The 18,364-nt window shown below is 44.2% G+C and overlaps 1 protein-coding gene across 1 annotated transcript in view; it reads left to right on the top strand.

Moving 5' to 3' along the window:
• Nucleotides 1-211: 211 nt before the first annotated feature.
• Nucleotides 212-18,364, top strand: part of GPC6 (glypican 6) — a 1,277,347-nt gene continuing 1,259,194 nt past the window's right edge. Inside the window, exon 1 of the mRNA XM_055426553.2 lies at nt 212-1,137. Coding sequence (XP_055282528.1) covers nt 978-1,137 — 160 coding nt within the window. The 5' untranslated portion in view covers nt 212-977. The remainder of the gene's footprint in view (nt 1,138-18,364) is intronic.

The following is an 18,364-nucleotide window of genomic DNA, read 5'->3' as shown; positions in this document are numbered from 1 at the left end:
GGGCTGTGTGTTCCAGTAGGTCGTGAATTATTGCTCATATTTAGAGCAACAATTGGCAACAATTGAGTTATCCTTTACAGCCACAAAAACATAGTTTAATAACGTAACTTAATGACCTCAAAATACTTTGTCTTTCTAGATGACTTCGTTATGGCATTTAAAAGTAGCATTTCGGATGAGTACGAAGGATGTGCAACCAATGAAGAAAAAAGGAACGCTTCCCTTTTAGCCCTCTTCTGCTGCCGATTAGAAAGAACTCCAGTCCAGGTTTTGCCTTCGACTCTGCCTCTGAATTTCGGCTGTGCAATGTGTAGCACGTTTCTCTCCCTCCTTTCTCCTTCCCTCTAGCCTCCCAGCGTCTGTCTCCAGGATTTCTCTCTTCCTATTTCAGGAGGACTCTCACAGGCTCCCTCAGCCTGTGCGAAGCTGAGGTTTCCCCTGGATCTCGTATATCCCCAACACATACCTCCACGCACACACGTCCCCGAGAACCCCGCGCTCACACCGACACACACTCGCGCGCGCACACCCTCGCGGCCGCCTGTCCATCTCCCTCCCGGGAGAGCCGGCGCGCGTCTCCACCTTGGCCGCACACTCCCGCTAGCCGAGCTCGCCGCGCGCTAGGATTCTTGCGGCTCGGAACTCGGATCGCAGCGCTCAACCCCTATGGTGGTTTTTGGAAACATTTCTTTTCCTCCTTTTCCTCGCACCGTTTTCGGTCTGGGGGACTAGAGGAGCGAGGCGGCGGCTTTTCCCAGCCAGCCCCGGTTGGCTTTGCCATCCTCCATCAGGCTTATAAAAGTTTGCTGAGCGCAGTCCAGAGGGCTGCGCGGCTCGTCCCCTCGGCTGGCGGAAGGGGGTGACGCTGGGCAGCTGCGAGGAGCGCGCCGCCGGCTCTGGCGGGCTTTCGGCTGGAGGGGCAAGGTGAAGAGCGCACGGGTCCCGGGGTTCACCGAGCTGGATTTGCATGTTGCACCATGCCTTCTTGGATCGGGGCTGTGATTCTTCCCCTCTCCGGGCTGCTGCTGTCCCTCCCGGCCCGGGCGGAGGTGAAGGCTCGGAGCTGCGGCGAGGTCCGCCAGGCGTATGGTGCCAAGGGATTCAGCCTGGCGGACATCCCCTACCAGGAGATCGCAGGTAAGCGTGGGCGCGCGGCCCGGGCCGGCAGCAGCCCTGGGCGGCCGCCCGTCCCCCGGGCCGCCGGAAGCCCTCCGCCTTCCCCCTGTTGCTGAGTTGTGCTGTTCACTTTCTGCCGGGGGGCTCTCCGCGCCTCTGTGCCGGGCGGCGGATGCTGCTCCGGGCGGCCTCTCCCGCGGAGGCGGGGGGAAGGTGTGCATCTCCGGCTGCCTCATTGTGTGTGCTCACGCGGGAGCGCCCTCCTTCCCTCCCTCCCGCGCCCGGCTCCCGCGCCCTCGCGCTCCTCTTCGTCGTTGGCCCTGGCCGATCGGGCCGGGGAGCCCGGGATCCCCCGGGGGCGGCCGCGGCGCGAGGGCGGCACGCCGAGCCGGGCGCCCACCCCGCGCCGCTCGCTCAGGCAAACTTGGAAGAACTGCGGCCGCAGTTTGCCCAGCGCCACCGTCAGAGTGGCGCCTTCTCCGCTCCCGCCCTCGCGCCTGCGGGGGCGGTGGAGAGACGCGGAGGGCTCCCCGGCCCCTCGCTCCTGCCCTCCGGGGAGGCAGAGCGCCCGGCGCCCGGGGCGGGCGATCGGGGCCGGGGGACACCCCCCACCCCTTCCACCCGGGGTCTCGGCCTCCGACGTCGGCGGTTCCGGGGGTTCTGGGGTGTCCGCGGGCTGCCCGTTTCAGATTTGGGGCGGGCTCTGCCGTTCCGGCTCCTCAGGGCTCCCCTGATCGCGGTTGGTCCCTCGCGGTCCGGGGGACAGCCCTGCCGCCCCGCGCGGCGCCCCGTCCGGAGCGCGGCCTCGCCCGGCCGCCCCGGGGAGCTGAGTCAACTTCAGCGGGTGGCTCGCCAGCGGATGCGTCCAGGGGGTCTCCTCGGACCCCGCGTGCCCCGGCCCCGGGTGTTCCTCCCTCGAGAGCCCCCATCCCCCGGGCCGGGCGCCGGCGTGTGGGGAGCGCTCGGTCTCCGACCGCTTGCGCGGTCGCTTGGGTGCATGTTTTCCGGCTCTTAGCTCCAACCGAGCCGGAGCATCTCGGGGGCTCTGTGAATGAAACGTGTTGGGGAGAGGTAATCCCCTGGCTGCGCGAGCGCGGAGCCGAGAGGGGCAGAGAGGGGCCAGGGGATGCTGCGAGGGCGCGGGCTGCCCGGAGCCGGCAGCCGAAGTCCTCAGTGACCCTCGGATGGTCGAGTCAGAACCCTGGATCTCCACCAGCCTCTCTGCGTTTTGCCCAGGAGCTGGTCTCTACTGTGTGAAAAGCATTTTGCTGTGATGTTAAAACACCGCGGTTTCGATCCGTAGTAGGATCGCCGTTTTATGGTTGATGCACAAACTCTACAAGTGAGGGTTTTTACTTATCCCGGAATGAGCACGTTTCTAGAAATGTAGGCACTGGGAAAGAAAAAAAAAAAAACCACCACAAAAAACAGCTTATACATCACGCTAACAGCGCGGAGCATTATATACAGGGAGAGGTTTTCAATTCTGAGCCAGACGTAGGCAGCCTCTGGTGAGTCGGAGGCGGAACCTGTGGTGAATTATAAGACCACTTTTCTCTCTGTCACTTCATCTCGCTTTTCCAGAGCTCCTTAATTTGTTAATCAATGCGTGGAGAGCGACTGCCCCCACAGATCCTTAAGTTTCTTAAATCTCCTTCCCCTTTGTCTACTGTTATTTCATTCTTTTTAATTAATTGATAAGGATCAGCTTTGCCTTTTTTCCCTCCCCCAATCTCAGGGAATTCAACTTTTTAAAGGTTTATAGAGTATGGATCACTTTTTTCTGGGAACTTTTTCTCCTCTAATCTGGGTTTTTTCAAACTATGTCTTTTAAACACACAGATACTTCCCAACGTGATTTCAGGAAAGGTGTCTCCAAGAAGAAAATAGTTAAGTATTTTAAAATTGCTTCTCTATTATTTAATGAATCGTGGGGCTTTCAGGAGACCACAGGTCTTTACCAAGATGCAAATCTCCTTAATATCAAAGGAAAGGTTTTCAGTGTATATGTTTCTGTAGGCACCATTGACTTTTCTGAAACATTCCCAGTGGTTGAAATAAATCCTTTAGTAGATTTTTAGCTACAGAGGGCTTTGTCCCCCTTTTCCATCCCCCTTCCTTGACAATTACAGGGCTTGTTAATTCGCTATGAATTTCTAAAATGTGTACACTTTCTGTTAAAGTCTCTTTCTAGGACTAAGGGGACTGTTGACTTTGCATAAAGCTTCCTGTCCTTTGGTACCCTTTGAAAGACTCAAGCTATAGGTCATTGGGGGGTCAGAGGCACATTTGATAGGAAAAACAAATGAGATGAAAGGTACCTGTGTATTAAGGATCAACATTTTTTCAAGGTAAACTTTACTCAATCTACCTATTGCTGTTGGAAGAATCATTTGTGTCCTGTTATTAAATGAACCTACTTTTCTTCTCCTCCCTAGTTCCTGATACTATTTATTTTTAATCATCTAGGATATGGTGGTTATCCTTCCCTTCAACTCCTTATCCTTTGCCTTGTTTGGACTTTTAATGGTTTGCTTGAGAAACGGCATGTGCTGTTATTCTGCCAGGGAACATGAATTTAAAGGAACTGCTGTTCAGATTTCAGGTTCATGAGAGCTGTTTCTAATTGAAAGATATTTGCAGGTAGCTTGCCTGGTAAAATAACCTAGAAGCAATGAGGACATTGTGTCTCATCGTGACATTATTAAAGCTTTACTCAGAACTCACAATTGTGAAATAGTGTTGCCCTTTTCTATTCCAGGATAAAAGGGAATTCTTCAAACTCAACAGATGAGGGGCTGTGATGGGTCATATATAAAGTTCGACTCTTAGAGAGTGGTTGGGAAAGAGGAGGCCTTCAAGGGGCAGCTTGTACCATTAATCTTCACTCAGCCCTGATTTTAAACCATCCCAGGCAGATCAGATAGACTATCTGTCCTTGTTTGAAAGACCTCCAAAGGAGTAGACTCTTGAGCCCCTCTCAGCGATCCATTCTGATACTTAGTAATTTTTGTGGTATCCAAACGTTTCCAGATATCTAGTCAAAAACCTTCAAAGTGTGCTTATTTTCTCTTGTTCTGTCTTCTGGGAAGATATTGAGTCATGTATCATCGGGTTCTTTGTTAGGACTGTTATTCTGATCAAAGGTCAGCGAGAAACATGCCGGTTTTTCTTCCAGCACCAGAAATGTTATCTTGTTTTCCAATCCAAGTCATACTGATGGCTCCAAACTTGTAAAGAAACTCACAGCTGAAAAGAGCATCTGCTTAAAAGGCTGGGCATTTCAGGGGGATGTTGTTCTATGCTTATGGAGCCTCTGTTTTATGCTTTGAGTCTTTTTGGAGTCATTAATTATAATATGCATGTGTTGCTGACTAGTGGTAATTTATTGGCTCATGTGAATATTTTTCATTTATCTAATGTAACTTTACTTAACAGTCCCTTATGTAGAAATTACTGTGTCCAGCACCTATGTGACAACATTACCTACTTTAAAACCATTAAACATTGCCTGACTGACTTTTTCTAATAACTTAGATACTATCATTATCCCCATTATAAAGATGAAAAGACCTAGCAACAGATAATTAACTTGCCTGAGGATGACTCAGCTAGAAAGTGAGGAGCCTAGAATTCAAATGCAGGCACTCTGACCCCAGGCACTGGAGTTCATACACTTCATCTTGCCCACTGCCATGCTGTATTTGTTGAATGAATACATGTAAAATCAATTCTATTCTCATCTAATACCTATATAGTCTGGTATTCTCAATCACCATATGCATTCACTCACGGTTCAAGCTGAGAATTTTTCTATTTACTTGCAACATCTACAATTTTTCAACCTCACTTTGAATTTAGGTTTTATGTTCTCTGGAATTGGCTATGCTTCCACCACTAAATTGTGTATTTGTGCATTTTCCTGATCATTATATAGATGTGGTTTTATAAAAGATAGAAAGTAAAAACATGTGTTGGGTGTTTTTTTCAATATACTGGGCCTACTTTCTGAATATTGGGTTAGTCAAAAAAAACTTACTATAGGAAATTATCATGAGGATAGAAGGAGGAGGGAAGTTTATCTACAAAAATTAGCGGGGGGGGATATATTGAGAACGCTATTCTCAATAATTTACTCTGCCAACTTTTTCCTATGAGTCAGGCTATAGCTAGATATTAAGAAAACATAAAAATTCCTGTCTCTTTGATATCAGGTTCTCTCAAAAAATATGAAAATCTATCTCAAAAATCTAAAGTAAAAAAAAAATAACATTCTCTGATTTTCCAGGGATATACTAGTGATTGTTTTAGTCCTTCTTTATCATTTTCAAATTTCAGAATATGTAATGCTTCATCTTACCTGGCCTGAGTCCAGCAGTTCCTTCCTTCCTTTTTTTGGTGGGCTTTCCAGGGAATAAGCCTGCCCTTCCTCTGCTCCCCAGCAAACCAACTTCTTTAATACATTTGCTGTTAACCCAACTCTTTTTTCAATTTACATGTAGATATCACATTAACGTAAATGAAAAAACAGTGTTTGGTAAGTCTTACTCTTTAAATCTCCTAGTTAGGGATAAATAATTTAATTTCCATTTAACCGGCTCCTTCACAGAGTTCTGATTTCCTAGTGCTCTGTTTCGTTAGATGATGTCTTTAAGATCCTTTTGAAGAACAGTGTGAGGTATAAATGAATTAGTGGAACTTCAAATGGTTATTTTATGATTTGTCAAGTCATTAGATTACTGAAAGATTCACATTAATTCCAGGTATCAAAGCAATCTAAAATCTGGGCTATTAGGAGTACCACTTGTTAGACTTTTGATTTGGGAATTAATTTTAGAATGATCCTTGCAAACAGAGTTATCTTAGCTGATTTAATTAGAAGATGATATGTCATCACTGAGAATAAGAGTTCATTTGAGTTGACTGATACACTTTTTTACATAAAACTCACGTCTTTTAACTGTGCCACATCGTAATAGTTTGTGAGCAGAAATGTAGGCCACTATCAAAAGTGGTTTAAAATGTACAGTGAGATGTTCTTTAGAATATTATAGTATAAGCATTGCATTATAATTTATGTGAGAGGGTGACTACTGTTCTTTGGCAGTTATGGGTATTATGAACATTTAACAGAATATAAAATTATTGAGTTTTTTTAAACCAAAGTGACATACCAGTCAGTCACAAGATTTTTATAGAAATATGAGTTTAGGATAAAAACTGTAGTAAAGGAATTATTGATAAAATAATTCATTAGCTTAATCTTAATATATTCAGACTCACAGAAGTAAAATCATAAATAAGACTGTTTTTTTCTTCCTTAATTCATATCTCTCCAAAGGCTTCTAGTAAGGCCAGCAAGGTGACTTGGAGTTGTCTTGACTGTATAAACAGGAAAAATTATTATTTCAAACTGGTGCTTATATCATTTTTCAGACCAAATCCTGCTCTCTTAAATTCTTTAGCTGGTGCATAATGAGACTTTAAATAGTTTCATAGTTTTCTCCAGTATTATTAAGTTTTTAGTGATTTACATGACAGTGTATGATAGTGTAGTTGACTCCTTGGGATGGCGTGTTTGTAAATAAAGGATTTCATAGTACTAATTCTTTGGTGAAGGTTTAAAAACTCAAATAATCCTGGATGGACATATTTAAGAGTTTTGAATAACCCAGGATGAAAAATATTTTTAGACAAATGCACAGTTAGTAACAAAGAAAAACAGAAATTCGACTCCACGTTTACACATTATCCAGGCTATTGATTACTATTACAACCTATTCTTCATCTCTTTTAGGCATTTGTTTTTCATTTCTCTAATAAATAGTAACCTACTATGTGTAAGTCACTGTGTGGTTCTGGCTGTAGGGCACCAGGGAATTTTAATCCCAGCAGGGAAGCAGAAATTCAGGGCACCTTTAGCAGTGAATGGGCGAGATGAGTACGCAGCACTGGGGTACCTGACTCTGGGAAAGCATTTAATAGGATCCTGTCCTCTGATCACAGGGTTCTGAAAATGCCTCCTTGAGGAAGAGTGATGGGCTCTGAAGCCTGAATACGGAAGCAGAGGGAAGAGGGTTGCAGAGGGAACACACATTGCCTGTGTGGTAAGAAGGCCTTGAACCTGGGGAAATAGCCATTGAAGGGGCAAAGGGTATGAGAGCCCTGGGAGAAGAGCCTGAAGAAGGCAGTATTAGTGCTCCGTTGTGTCCAACTCTTGGCGACCCCGTGGCTCTGGCCCACCAGTCTCCTCTGTCCATGGAATTCTCCAGGCAAGAATACTCTACAGTGAGTTGCTCTGCCCTACTCGGGGGGATCTTCCCAACCCAGGGATTGAACCCGCATCTCCTGCATTGGCCGGTGTATTCTTTACCATCTGAGCCACCAGGGAAGCCCAGAATTGGGTTGATGACTTGTGATCCAAGATGACCCGAGCACATTGACCAAACGTTTACTTTTTTTGGCGCAGACATGGACACTTAGTGCTAAAGGCTGTGGGCTAAAGTCAACTGTTTCTAGCTCAAAGAAGCAGATTTTAAACTATTTAGAGCCTCCCTATTTGTGTTCCCTGGGCCTATAACAGACTAAGCAGCTGCGCCCTCAGTACCCCGTGGCTGAGCACCATTGTCCCGAGACCTCCTCCCCCTTGCCTGGCAGGATCTTTCAGTGCTTCCTCTTCCTTGCAGGGGACTCTCTGGTACCTCTGGACGTGATCAGCTCTGAGGGACTTCTTATGCAACCTGTCCAAGTGCCTCCCAAAGCTCGTTCTGCCTGCTGCCCACTCTTGGCCCTGTCTCTTTCCTTGACCGGCATTGTAATCTGTTTAACTCACCACAGTGAATATGGCCTTTAACTCAGAGCAGTGAGAAGCTGTTGAGAAAGTGTTTTAATTAGGAGGGGACATGGTTTTGAGTGTTAGTTTGGTTGCTTTGTAGAGAACTGATTGGAGGAGAGCCAAAGGCAGATACAGGAAGAGGGGAGATGTTTACATGAACCAGAGTGGTGACTCTGGGAGTGGCAGGAAGTAGAAGGGTTCGAGACGTATTTAGGAGGTAAAATTGATACCACCCAAACCATCAATCAGTCCACAGTTATTTATTGAGCATCTACTATGTGTCCGACAGTGAATAAATACTGGTGTGTGTGTGTGATAGAGGTTGAAGAGAGAATCATGTGTCCCAGAAATGTTTATCAAATTAACAAGTCTATATAAATACTTTGACACAGTTCATGTATACCTTTTAGTGGCAACAGAATATCATAAAACCGGAAGAGGACTATTAGGAGTTTTAGGGTCACTGAGAGAAAAAGATTTCCCAAATAGAGGTGCATTATTAACTCTCAGAAAGTATCAAAATATATGTCATCAGCTGTGTTCGTTTTGAAATTCAAGTAAAAAATGTATGTTTGTTATACAGTGTAAAATGTAAAAATGTACATTTAAAAATTTTTCACTAAGATAAAAATGGGTTTCCCTGGTGGCTCCTGGGTAAAGAATCTGCCTGCAATATAGGAGACCTGGGTTTCATCCCTGGGTTGGGAAGATTCCCTGGAGAAGGGCATGGCAACCCACTCTAGTACTCTTGCCTAGAGAATCCCCATGGACAGAGAAGCCTGGCTCAAGAAGAGAGAGAGGATTTACCACTCCTCTGCCATTTTGTTCCATTTAGGAGATCAAGTGATTGGCTGATGCCTGCCCACATTGGTCACTCAGTCTGCTGAATCAAGTGCTAATCTCTTCCAGAAACACCCTCACAGACACACCCAGAAATGACGTTTGGCCACTTATCTGGGTGTTCCTTTGGCTGGTTAAGTGGACATGTAAAAACCATCACAGAAACCTTGAAGAATGGGTCACCTTTGACGGAGGGCCATGAAAGAAGCCGTTAGGGTTGGGGTTAAGTGGGCGAGCAAAATAAAGCTTGTGGGGGAGAGTCAGAAAGGGATTGACTAAGAGCTTGTGAGAAGTAATGTTGAACAGATAGGGTGGGGTTGGAGTTTTGATGGACCTTGGGCATCCTCGGCTTTATACAGCAGAAAGTAGATTATCATCTGAGAGTCATGGCAGTGAAGGGACATGATGAGAGTATTGTTTTAGGTCTGGCAAGAAGTATAAACTGGATGGAATAGAAAGGGGTCATGCAAAGTTCGGAGATGGAGGGAGGACAGCCAGGGAGCGGTTTTCGGTAGTAACACGAGCAGCTGAGGGCGCGGATGAAGTTAAGAGGCAGAGAAAAGGGTGAATGATGTCGTCAGAGAAGAGGTAAAATTAAAAAAAAAACAAAACCTTTAAAAACTGCTCTGCTACTTAGAAGTTCCACTAAAAAGGTATAAAGAAGACAAGCCGTTGAAACTCTTGCCTGAAATAATTAGTGTCACTTAAGATACTTTTGGCTTCAGGTCACAGAAAACCCTGACGCAACTGGTTCACACAACCAAGGAGAGCCATTCTTTTACACGCAGAGAAGTCTCAACATAGAGCAGCTCTAGGGTGAGAAGGGGGCAAGTGAAACAGTATGACCCGCTCTCAGCTTTGCGCCGTCTTTGGATCCTTCCATCCTCATTCTGTCCACCATGCACATCAGCTGCATGATGAAAACAAGTTGGCCGCTGGAGTCCCAAGAAGCAAAGCCTCATGACAATGCGCTGAGGCACCCAGAGGGCCCATTCCTTCCCACGTGCATCTCCACATTGATGGGGCAGTCTGCCCCCGGAGTCCCCCAGTGTATTTACCCACCCTTCTCATTCCTGAGCTGCTTCCTGTGCCCATGCTTGGGAGAGAAAGGAAAAGGACTGTGGCTGTTGATCTGAACTTGTTGTTGTTTAGTTGCTCAGTCGTGTCCAACCCTTTGTGACCCCACGGACTGTAGCCCACCAGTCTCCTCTGTTCATGGGATTCTCCAGGCAAGAATACTAGAGTGGTTTGCCATTTCCTCCTCCAGGGGATCTTCCCAACTCAGGGATTGAACCCAAGTCTTCTGCATTGGCAAGTGAATTCTTTACCACCAGCGCCACCTGGGAAGCCCACATAATGAAATACGACTAAACTTGAGCCACTGATTATTTTGTATTAATAGTACAAAAGGAGTGATAGATATTCAGTTCAGTTCAGTTCAGTTCAGTCGCTCAGTCGTGTCCGACTCTCCGCGACCCCATGAATCACAGCACGCCAGGCCTCCCTGTCCATCACCAACTCCCAGAGTACACTCAAACTCATGTCCACAGAGTCGGTGATGCCATCCAGCCATCTCATTCTCTGTCGTCCCCTTCTCCTCCCGCCCCCAACCTTTCCCAGCATCAGAGTCTTTTCCAGTGAGTCAACTCGTCTCATGAGGTGGCCAAAGTATTGGAGTTTCAGCTTTAGCATCAGTCCCTCCAATGAACATCCAGGATTGATCTCCTTTAGAACCTGGTTCTTAATGTGATGAAATTGGTAGTATAAAACACCATTTGTAAAATGGTCTTGTCAAAAGACTGAACATGTACACCTCAATGTTCATAGCAGCACTGTTTACAATAGCTAAGACATGGAAACAACCTAAATGGCCATCATCAGAGGAATGGATAAAGAAGATATGTATAATGGAATATTACTCTTTATACCTGCTTGGAAGAGAAAGGAAAAGGACTGTGGCTGTTGATCTGAACTAGTCATGGTTATACTGTAAGAGGGGCTGATAGCCTTTTGCATGTCCATGGCCACTAAATTGGTTACTTAATCTTTATCATCTTAATAGGAATCCCCAGCAGTTGAGGGGAAATGGAGAAACTGAGAGGGATGACTCAGACTATCTGAATTAAGTATTTGGCATTCTTGCTTTAGACCCATTTCTCAACGCTGGGCAGTGGCGGACTGATGCATGTAAAATGATTGGCTCTCTAGAGGGTAGTGTGTGGGGAGACCTGATTTGTAACATTCGCCAATTTTTGTGGCCTAAATGTTCCCACCATGGCCAATTTTGAGCCACTAACAGATTAACAACGAGCTCACGAAATTCCAGAAAATTTAACAACTGGCTCTTTTGAGTTGGAAAGAACCAGGGCTTATCCTGGAATCATATGAGATATTAAAAAAAAAAAAAAAAGAAAGCTACACGTGGGCTTCATCTTCAGATATTCTGATTTAAGGGGTCTGGGAAGGGTATTCTCCCTCCCTCCCTCCCTCCTTCTCCTCCTTTTTAAAATTTCCCAAGGAATTCTGATATGCATGTGGGGAGGAGAGCCAGTGATCTGGAGCAGTGCTTCATACACATTATCATACATCCGAATCACTGGAGGGCTTTCTAAGCTCAAATGCCGGGGCTCTACCCCCCAAATTTCTGATTCAGTAGTTCCGAACAGGGCCTGGAATTTACATCTTTAGCAAGTTCCCAGGTGATGTTGATACTGTTGGTCCAGGCACCATCTTCTGAGGAGTGTCTGGGAGCCACACTCTGAGTGTACTCAGCGTGGTTTTAAACACACTTTTTTTTTTTTTTTTCAGTCAGGGTACCCAGTTTGATTTGGGCAATGATTTTGCATTGTTTTTCGCCTTGATCTTGGGTAAGAACCTCCACCTAGAAAGTGTCTCTGCTCCAAATTGCACACACACCCTATTTCCTCTGCCTTCTTCCAGATGTCTATATTGGCCACTAGGGGGACCAAGGGAAAGCGAGTGACTGGATTAGTTCAAACCTGAACTACCTGTGCCTGGAGCAGACCGGGTTTCACCCAGCTGACTGAGGCCTTTTTGCATGAGTAAAAGAAAAAAGCACAACATTGCTTGAAAGGGAAACTGGGAAAGGACAATTTAAGTTTCTTTCGCAGTAGCGTCCCTATTATTTTTAGCTAATATGGTCAGCTTTCTGTGAGTAAGTAGGACACATTTTGGGGTCCTTTTTAGAAGATATCTCTGGTCAAGAGTGATTCCAACTCCACCTGTCCGTCTTTGAGCTGCTTTTCCTGTGCAGATTTAGCCATTTGTTCCTGACTTCCAGATACAAGGAGACTACATTAGAGCTGGTCACTCTTCATTTTATACGCATTTAATTAAAGATGTAGCATAATGCATTCTGGGCATGCACACCTGTGTCCTGTAGGCTTTATCAGCTAGTGTGTTTGCTTCTTTATTGCGTCTCGGATTTCTTGAGAAATTGACTTTCTCTTTTTGTGTCCTCGGCAGAGCTGAGATTAGCAGAGGCCAGTGCTCCTCTGCTGAATTTCAGGGAGCTAAGGTTGTTTCCATTCAAGGTTGCAGTGGAGTGGAGGCCACTCTGTAAAAAAAGCACTCTGAGGTCTTCCAAAAAAGAGATGAGTAACTATCAGTTATTATTTTCTTAATGGGTCAGAATAGCTCAAAGTCAATAGCACTTTTGCAATGAACTTGAAAAAAAAGTCACCATGCTTTTGGCTAGTATAGATGTTTGTAAGTGACGGGCCTTAATTTTTTTCTTGGGAAAGTAAGAAAATATTGTCCTTTAGCTGTTTGCTTATCCTATGTTATTCCGAATCCTAACTGGGAGTTTTTAAAACTTAGAAATGATAACATTGAAAATCACTTGATTTTTTTTTCTTTGTTTGTAGCAGAAGTTTTAACAAATGATTTTGAGGAGTTTAAGTGATCTTTGCCATAATGGGAGCTCTATTTAGAAAATAATTTTTAATTCTAAATTATTAATAGCAGTTAATATTCCTGAAGTGTCGGGTTTCTGAGCATACCTACTTGATCTGTTCCAGCCTCTCCTGTAGCTACATGTTTGTACTGAATTTAGGGAACATAGTTGACTGTTACTTTTATATTATCAAGTGTTAATGTGTGAAAGGCTTTTATTGTGCTTTTACTACTCATTTGATTATGTGGTTATCTTATTCAATATTCTTTCACAGACTTGGGGGTATTCAGACACCAGGAGGTCAAGTACTATGTTAAAAGCTTAGGCCAATCTTTTTATATGACTGCCATAAAGAATATATTCATTTTGCTTACATTACCACAGGGCTCTCATAAAAGGTCAATCTCAATTGAATATAATAGGTTGCAAATGGCAACTCTTATGTCATCAACAACAAAATTAATACATATAATCTCTTTTCACTTACCATCTTCCGTTTTTTAGAAAAAATAACTTGAGGATTTCTTAAAATCAGAGATCTTCATGATATGTTTTGTGTAATAGACGTATCAACATTGTATAAACATGTTTTTCTATTTTAATCAAGAAACTGTGTGTAATCACATTTAAATTCCAGTTAAAACAATACATTAGGTGCAACAGATATTCACAGCAAAAAACCATGAAATTATGCTTTTTCATTTTGTCATATTAATTTAACAAATTATCTTTGAGTCAGTTTCTCAGCCTGGGTTATTGCTGAAAAGGTAAATTCAATATTGTGAGAAGGTATATGCCTAACTAATTGCTATGGTTTAAGAATGGCAATTTATTTTTATCCAGCGTATACTTAGTAAATTATACAAAGGTTTGCAGTTTAACAGAGAGTTGACTATATGTAAAAATATAGGTTATCATGGTCTTAATTCTACATGGTAACCAAGGTTGCATATTATAACTGGAATAACAATTTCCTATAACTGAAAAACCTGTCATGCATTTTAAAGTGAGTTTTAACCTTTCTAACCATGAGTTTATCAGGTACAACTCTTGACAAAACCATTGTGATTCTTCTGAAATATTTATTTTCAAAAATATCATGTGTACTTGAAAAAAAAAAGTTAAAAAAACGCCTTCTATGTTGAAAGACTTTGAAACAGTATTCTTCAGAAAAAAATGAGCCTCTCTCCAAATTACTATCATCAGGAAAAACAGAAAGATGGAATACAAATAAGCCAGAGTAGGCTTTTCCCAGGTCGACACTCCCTGAAGTGATCTTCATTCTGGGCCACACACAATTCGGATTTTAACGTATGAAGCATCAGAGAGAACCAGTGTCCTAAGAGAGAAGCCTGGAGGTTTCTGAAGTCCCAGATTGCCCATCCCCTCCTTCTGGAAGGTGCCAGGGATGCCCAGAAGGAGGCTCTGCTGTGTAGCGCCAGCCTGTAGGTGTACCACCTTTGGCCACATTTCCGCCTGGTTCCTGTGGAATTGATTTTCACGGCTCATGACAGAAGCTGTTTTCAGCCCTTGAAAAGGAAGTGGCTGGGCTGATCCTCACACAAACAGCAAATTGCTCCCTGGCTTTCAGAGCCTTCGAGGTCTGTTACCTTAAGGTCCTAATGGCCTTTTAACAGTGTTTCCAGCTGAGCAGCAGATGTAAAGGATACTGAACATTGAAAGCACTGTTCTTTTTTTCTCCTCTCCCCCAAAAGAATCATTTTTTTACATTGTACAAATACCGTATCCCAGGACCTATTCAGCGGCATGTTAGATTTTTAAAAACTGAACCAGATCTCAGATAAATATATTGTCAGTGCCATACATCTGCCACCTTGGTGGGCCTCGTGTCCCATGAGACTGCCCCCTGGGAGCCGAGATTATGTCAGTGTTAGTCGTGGCTCCATTTGGTAATATCTCATCAGGGACAAAAATAATTAATGGGGCCCCAGAAAGCCTGGAAAACTGCTTATACTTTCAGTTCATTCCTTTTGATCCTAAAAATGACAGTGTATTTCTGGAGGCCATATATTTAATTTTTAGAATTACATCCAGTCTGCCCTTGTTTTTCCTTTCTGTTGTTTTGATGGTACGTTTTGTCTTCCTGTGGGGTGGGGTGTGAAGGGTTTTTGCAAAATGAACTTGAAGACCTTTACACTAAGGTTTGAGCTGAGGGTGGTATTTCAGTCTTGTGGGCTTTGGGGAAAAACATTAAATATCACTGAAAAATACTTCAAAACACTGGACATTTTCCATTAAAAAAAAATTAGAGAAATGGGATGTTTTTTGATTTCTCTTCGGTCCAAGCAGTGGTCACTGGAAAGAGAAAAGAGAAGACAAGAGAAACCAGACTAGAGAAAACCAGCCAGGCTGCTAAGTCATCACTGCCCTTTCCAGGGACTCACCTGTTTTACAAGCTTTTGGAGGACCTGTAGGATGTGAGTTGCCACCATTTTCCCCCCGCAAAGTTGAAATATGGACACATTGCCACTCTGACTTGTAAAGGCAGGAGATTTCTTTCCTCTGTCTTTCTGTTCCTTTCTGCCTCCTCCTCCTCCTTTGTTGCTTCACTCACATGACCCACTTGGTTTTCCTCAGGACCTCCCATGTGCTGGATAATGATGGGTGAAAAATTTTAGTGTGGTCAAGTTTATAAAGCTTAGTGTGATCAGTTTAGCTCTTCTGCGTTGGAGAAGACTCTTGAGAGTCCCTTGGACTGCAGGGAGATCCAACCAGTCCATTCTAAAGGAGATCAGTCCTGGGTGTTCACTGGAAGGACTGATGCTAAAGCTGAAACTCCAATACTTTGGCCACCTCATGCGACGAGTTGACTCACTGGAAAAGACTCTGATGCTGGGAGGGATTGGGGGTGGGAAGAGACGGGGACGACAGAGGATGAGATGGCTGGATGGCATCACCGACTCGATGGACATGAGTTGGAGTGAACTCCGGGAGCTGGTGATGGACAGGGAGGCCTGGCGTGCTGTGATTCCTGGGGTCGCAAAGAGTCGGACACGACTGAGCGACTGAACTGAACTGAGCAACAGTAAATCACACGAGATACTTGTTCTGGTTTAGTGCTTAAGCAGAGTCTGTCTTTGACTTCTCGCTCTATTTCTTGGACCTTTTTCTAAACCTCTCTGTGCCTTGGTTTTGTCATCAGTGAGCAGGGATATACTTAATAGTTCCTCCGTCTCAGTGTTCTGATTCTATTACATGAATGAACATGTAAGCTCTTAGAATAACGCCTGGCACATAATAAAGGGTATGTACATGTGTGTCAAACAATGAATGACAGAAAAGCAAATTAGTCTCTTCCACGGGCCCGGAGAGTGACACGGGAGTGATTCTTCCTCAGGAAAGGACAGGGAAGGGGGTGTTTCCTTGGGGTCTTCCCATCTCCGGGCCCTGCTGGCCTGCACAGCTGATGTCTGGGGTTGATGTGTTCAGTGATCTGATCTTATACAACTTGGGAAGGACCTGGTAGCCTTCTTTCCCGAAGTCTTCACCCTGACATTGGCCATTGTGACCCCAGAGGCCTCCTAAATCCCTGACCTGGCCTTCACCTGGCCTTTGGCCCTCCTGTAGGCTTGCTTACCTCCTGGTTTACCACTCAGCTGCTTTCTGAGCCTCTGGGAGGACTGTGGGGACTTCGGGGCCAGGCATGTGTCCCTCCAGGTGTGTGTGGGTGCAGCCCTTCCTCTGAGTGCCCAGTGCCTCCACGTTTACTCTAAGGTCAGCTTTAGATGGCCCACTGGGCAGTCTCTTCCTTGGGTCCTAGGCAGAACTTGAGCCAGAAATCTCTCTTTTCTTTGGCTCTCCTCTAGATGCAAAGCTCAGAGAGGAGAAACTGGGAGATATGGGGAGCCATTCTTATTGCTGTTTAGTTGCTAAGTTATGACTGACTTTTTGTGACCCTATGGATTGTAGCCCACCAGGCTTTTCTGTCTGTGGGATTTCCAAGGCAAGCATACTGGTGTGTGTTGCCATTTCCTCCTTTAGGTGATCTTCCTGACCCAGGGATTGAACCTGTGTCTCCTGCATTGGTGGGTGGATTCTTTACTTCTGAGCCACCTGGGAAGCCTGTGGGGAGCCATTAAATCCTTCCAACTCCTTTCTTCCCATGACCTCTGGACCGGTGGGTTTGCTACCCTTTCTCTTCTGGCTGGACCTCAAGCCCTTTGGGTTTGAAGATGTTTGTCTCCTAGAGAGGTCAGGTAACAGATACCCATACACTTTGAGGTGGAAGCTTGTAAGAAAACAATGGATTAAGGGCAAACTGAATTGAATTAAGTACTTTCAAAATGTCATCCCCATTACATAAGCAAGATGAACAACTTCCAAAGAATGTCTCAAACACTAACTGAAATGGAAATAATAGGAATTCCTTGTTTATTTTGGAATCTTTGGACCCCCTAGAGGATGGTACCATATGGGAAAAAAGGACTTAATTCCTTGTTTTGTGCTTGCTAATTGATTATTTTAAACTTTTCTTACCTCTTTGAACCCCAGTATCCTTATCTATAAAAAAGGGTAATAATACAGTGTGGCTCATAATACTTTTTTGTGAGGATTAAATGGCATAATGCATGTGAGCAGCCTGAGAGAGAGAAGTCATCAGTAAATGTTAGTTCTTTTTTATCCTAGTTCCCTCCTGACACACGTATCGTGATGAGGAATCTATTTCTATTCAGAAGAGGAGAAAGAAAACCTAGTAGGCTGTAATCCCCATTCGGAGACTTAGTCACTTTTAATTTCCTTTTATGATAAGCTTCTAAGAGAGAAGCTTTCATAGCACGTTAAAAGGTGATCCTGAAATACTGTTAAATGTCAAATAGGAAATCTTTCAAAAACATTTATTTCTCCTTTCTGGTCTTCTACTCAGAAATGGCTCTGAAACTTCTCTTTCAGGCCATTCTCACTGGTTTCTGTTGTGTATGCCACCAACAGAAGGATATATAGCTGGTACATTGCCTTGATTATTTTAATTTGCTTAAACCAGTGGTTCTCAAAATGACCCAGGAGGTGTGTTCAAATGCAGGCTACTGGGTTCCATGCTGAGAGCTTCCCATGTATTAGTTAGCTCTGAGATGGGGCCAGGACCCAAGTAATGTTGATGGTCCCTGGATCACTCTTTGTGACCTCCTGACTTAGAGTTTTAAGTATTAAACTATCAGAGGTCAATTTTGGTTCTCCAATGGCTTGAGGATAAATTTCAACCCCATCTGTTTGACATTCAGAATCTCAAGCTATCCTTGTAGGTTACTTCTAGGCATCCATCTAGAAATTTCTGTCTAGTAAAAAGTTTCACTAAATTTCATTTTCTTTCTGTGTCTCATTACATTTGCTAACACCTCATAACAAGGCTTATTCATACTGTTGAAAAAAATTAGCTGACTTAAAACTCAACATTTGAAAAGCTAAGATCATGGCATCCTGTCCCATCACTTCATGGCAAATAGATGGGGAAAAAGTGGAAACAGTGACAGATTTTATTTTCTTGGGCTCCAAAATTACTGTAGACGGTAACTTCAGGCATGAAATTAAAAGGTGCTTGCTCCTTAGACGTAAAGCTATGTCAGACCTAGACAGTGTATTAAAAAGCAGAGACGTAATTTTGCTAATGAAAGTCTGTCTAGTCAAAGCTATGGTTTTTC

Source organism: Moschus berezovskii, chromosome 13, assembly GCF_049115385.1.
Source record: "Moschus berezovskii isolate FMDL1 chromosome 13, NW_MosBer_1.0, whole genome shotgun sequence".
Taxonomy (NCBI): Eukaryota; Metazoa; Chordata; class Mammalia; order Artiodactyla; family Moschidae; genus Moschus; species Moschus berezovskii.
This window is presented reverse-complemented; position numbering and strand designations above follow the sequence as displayed.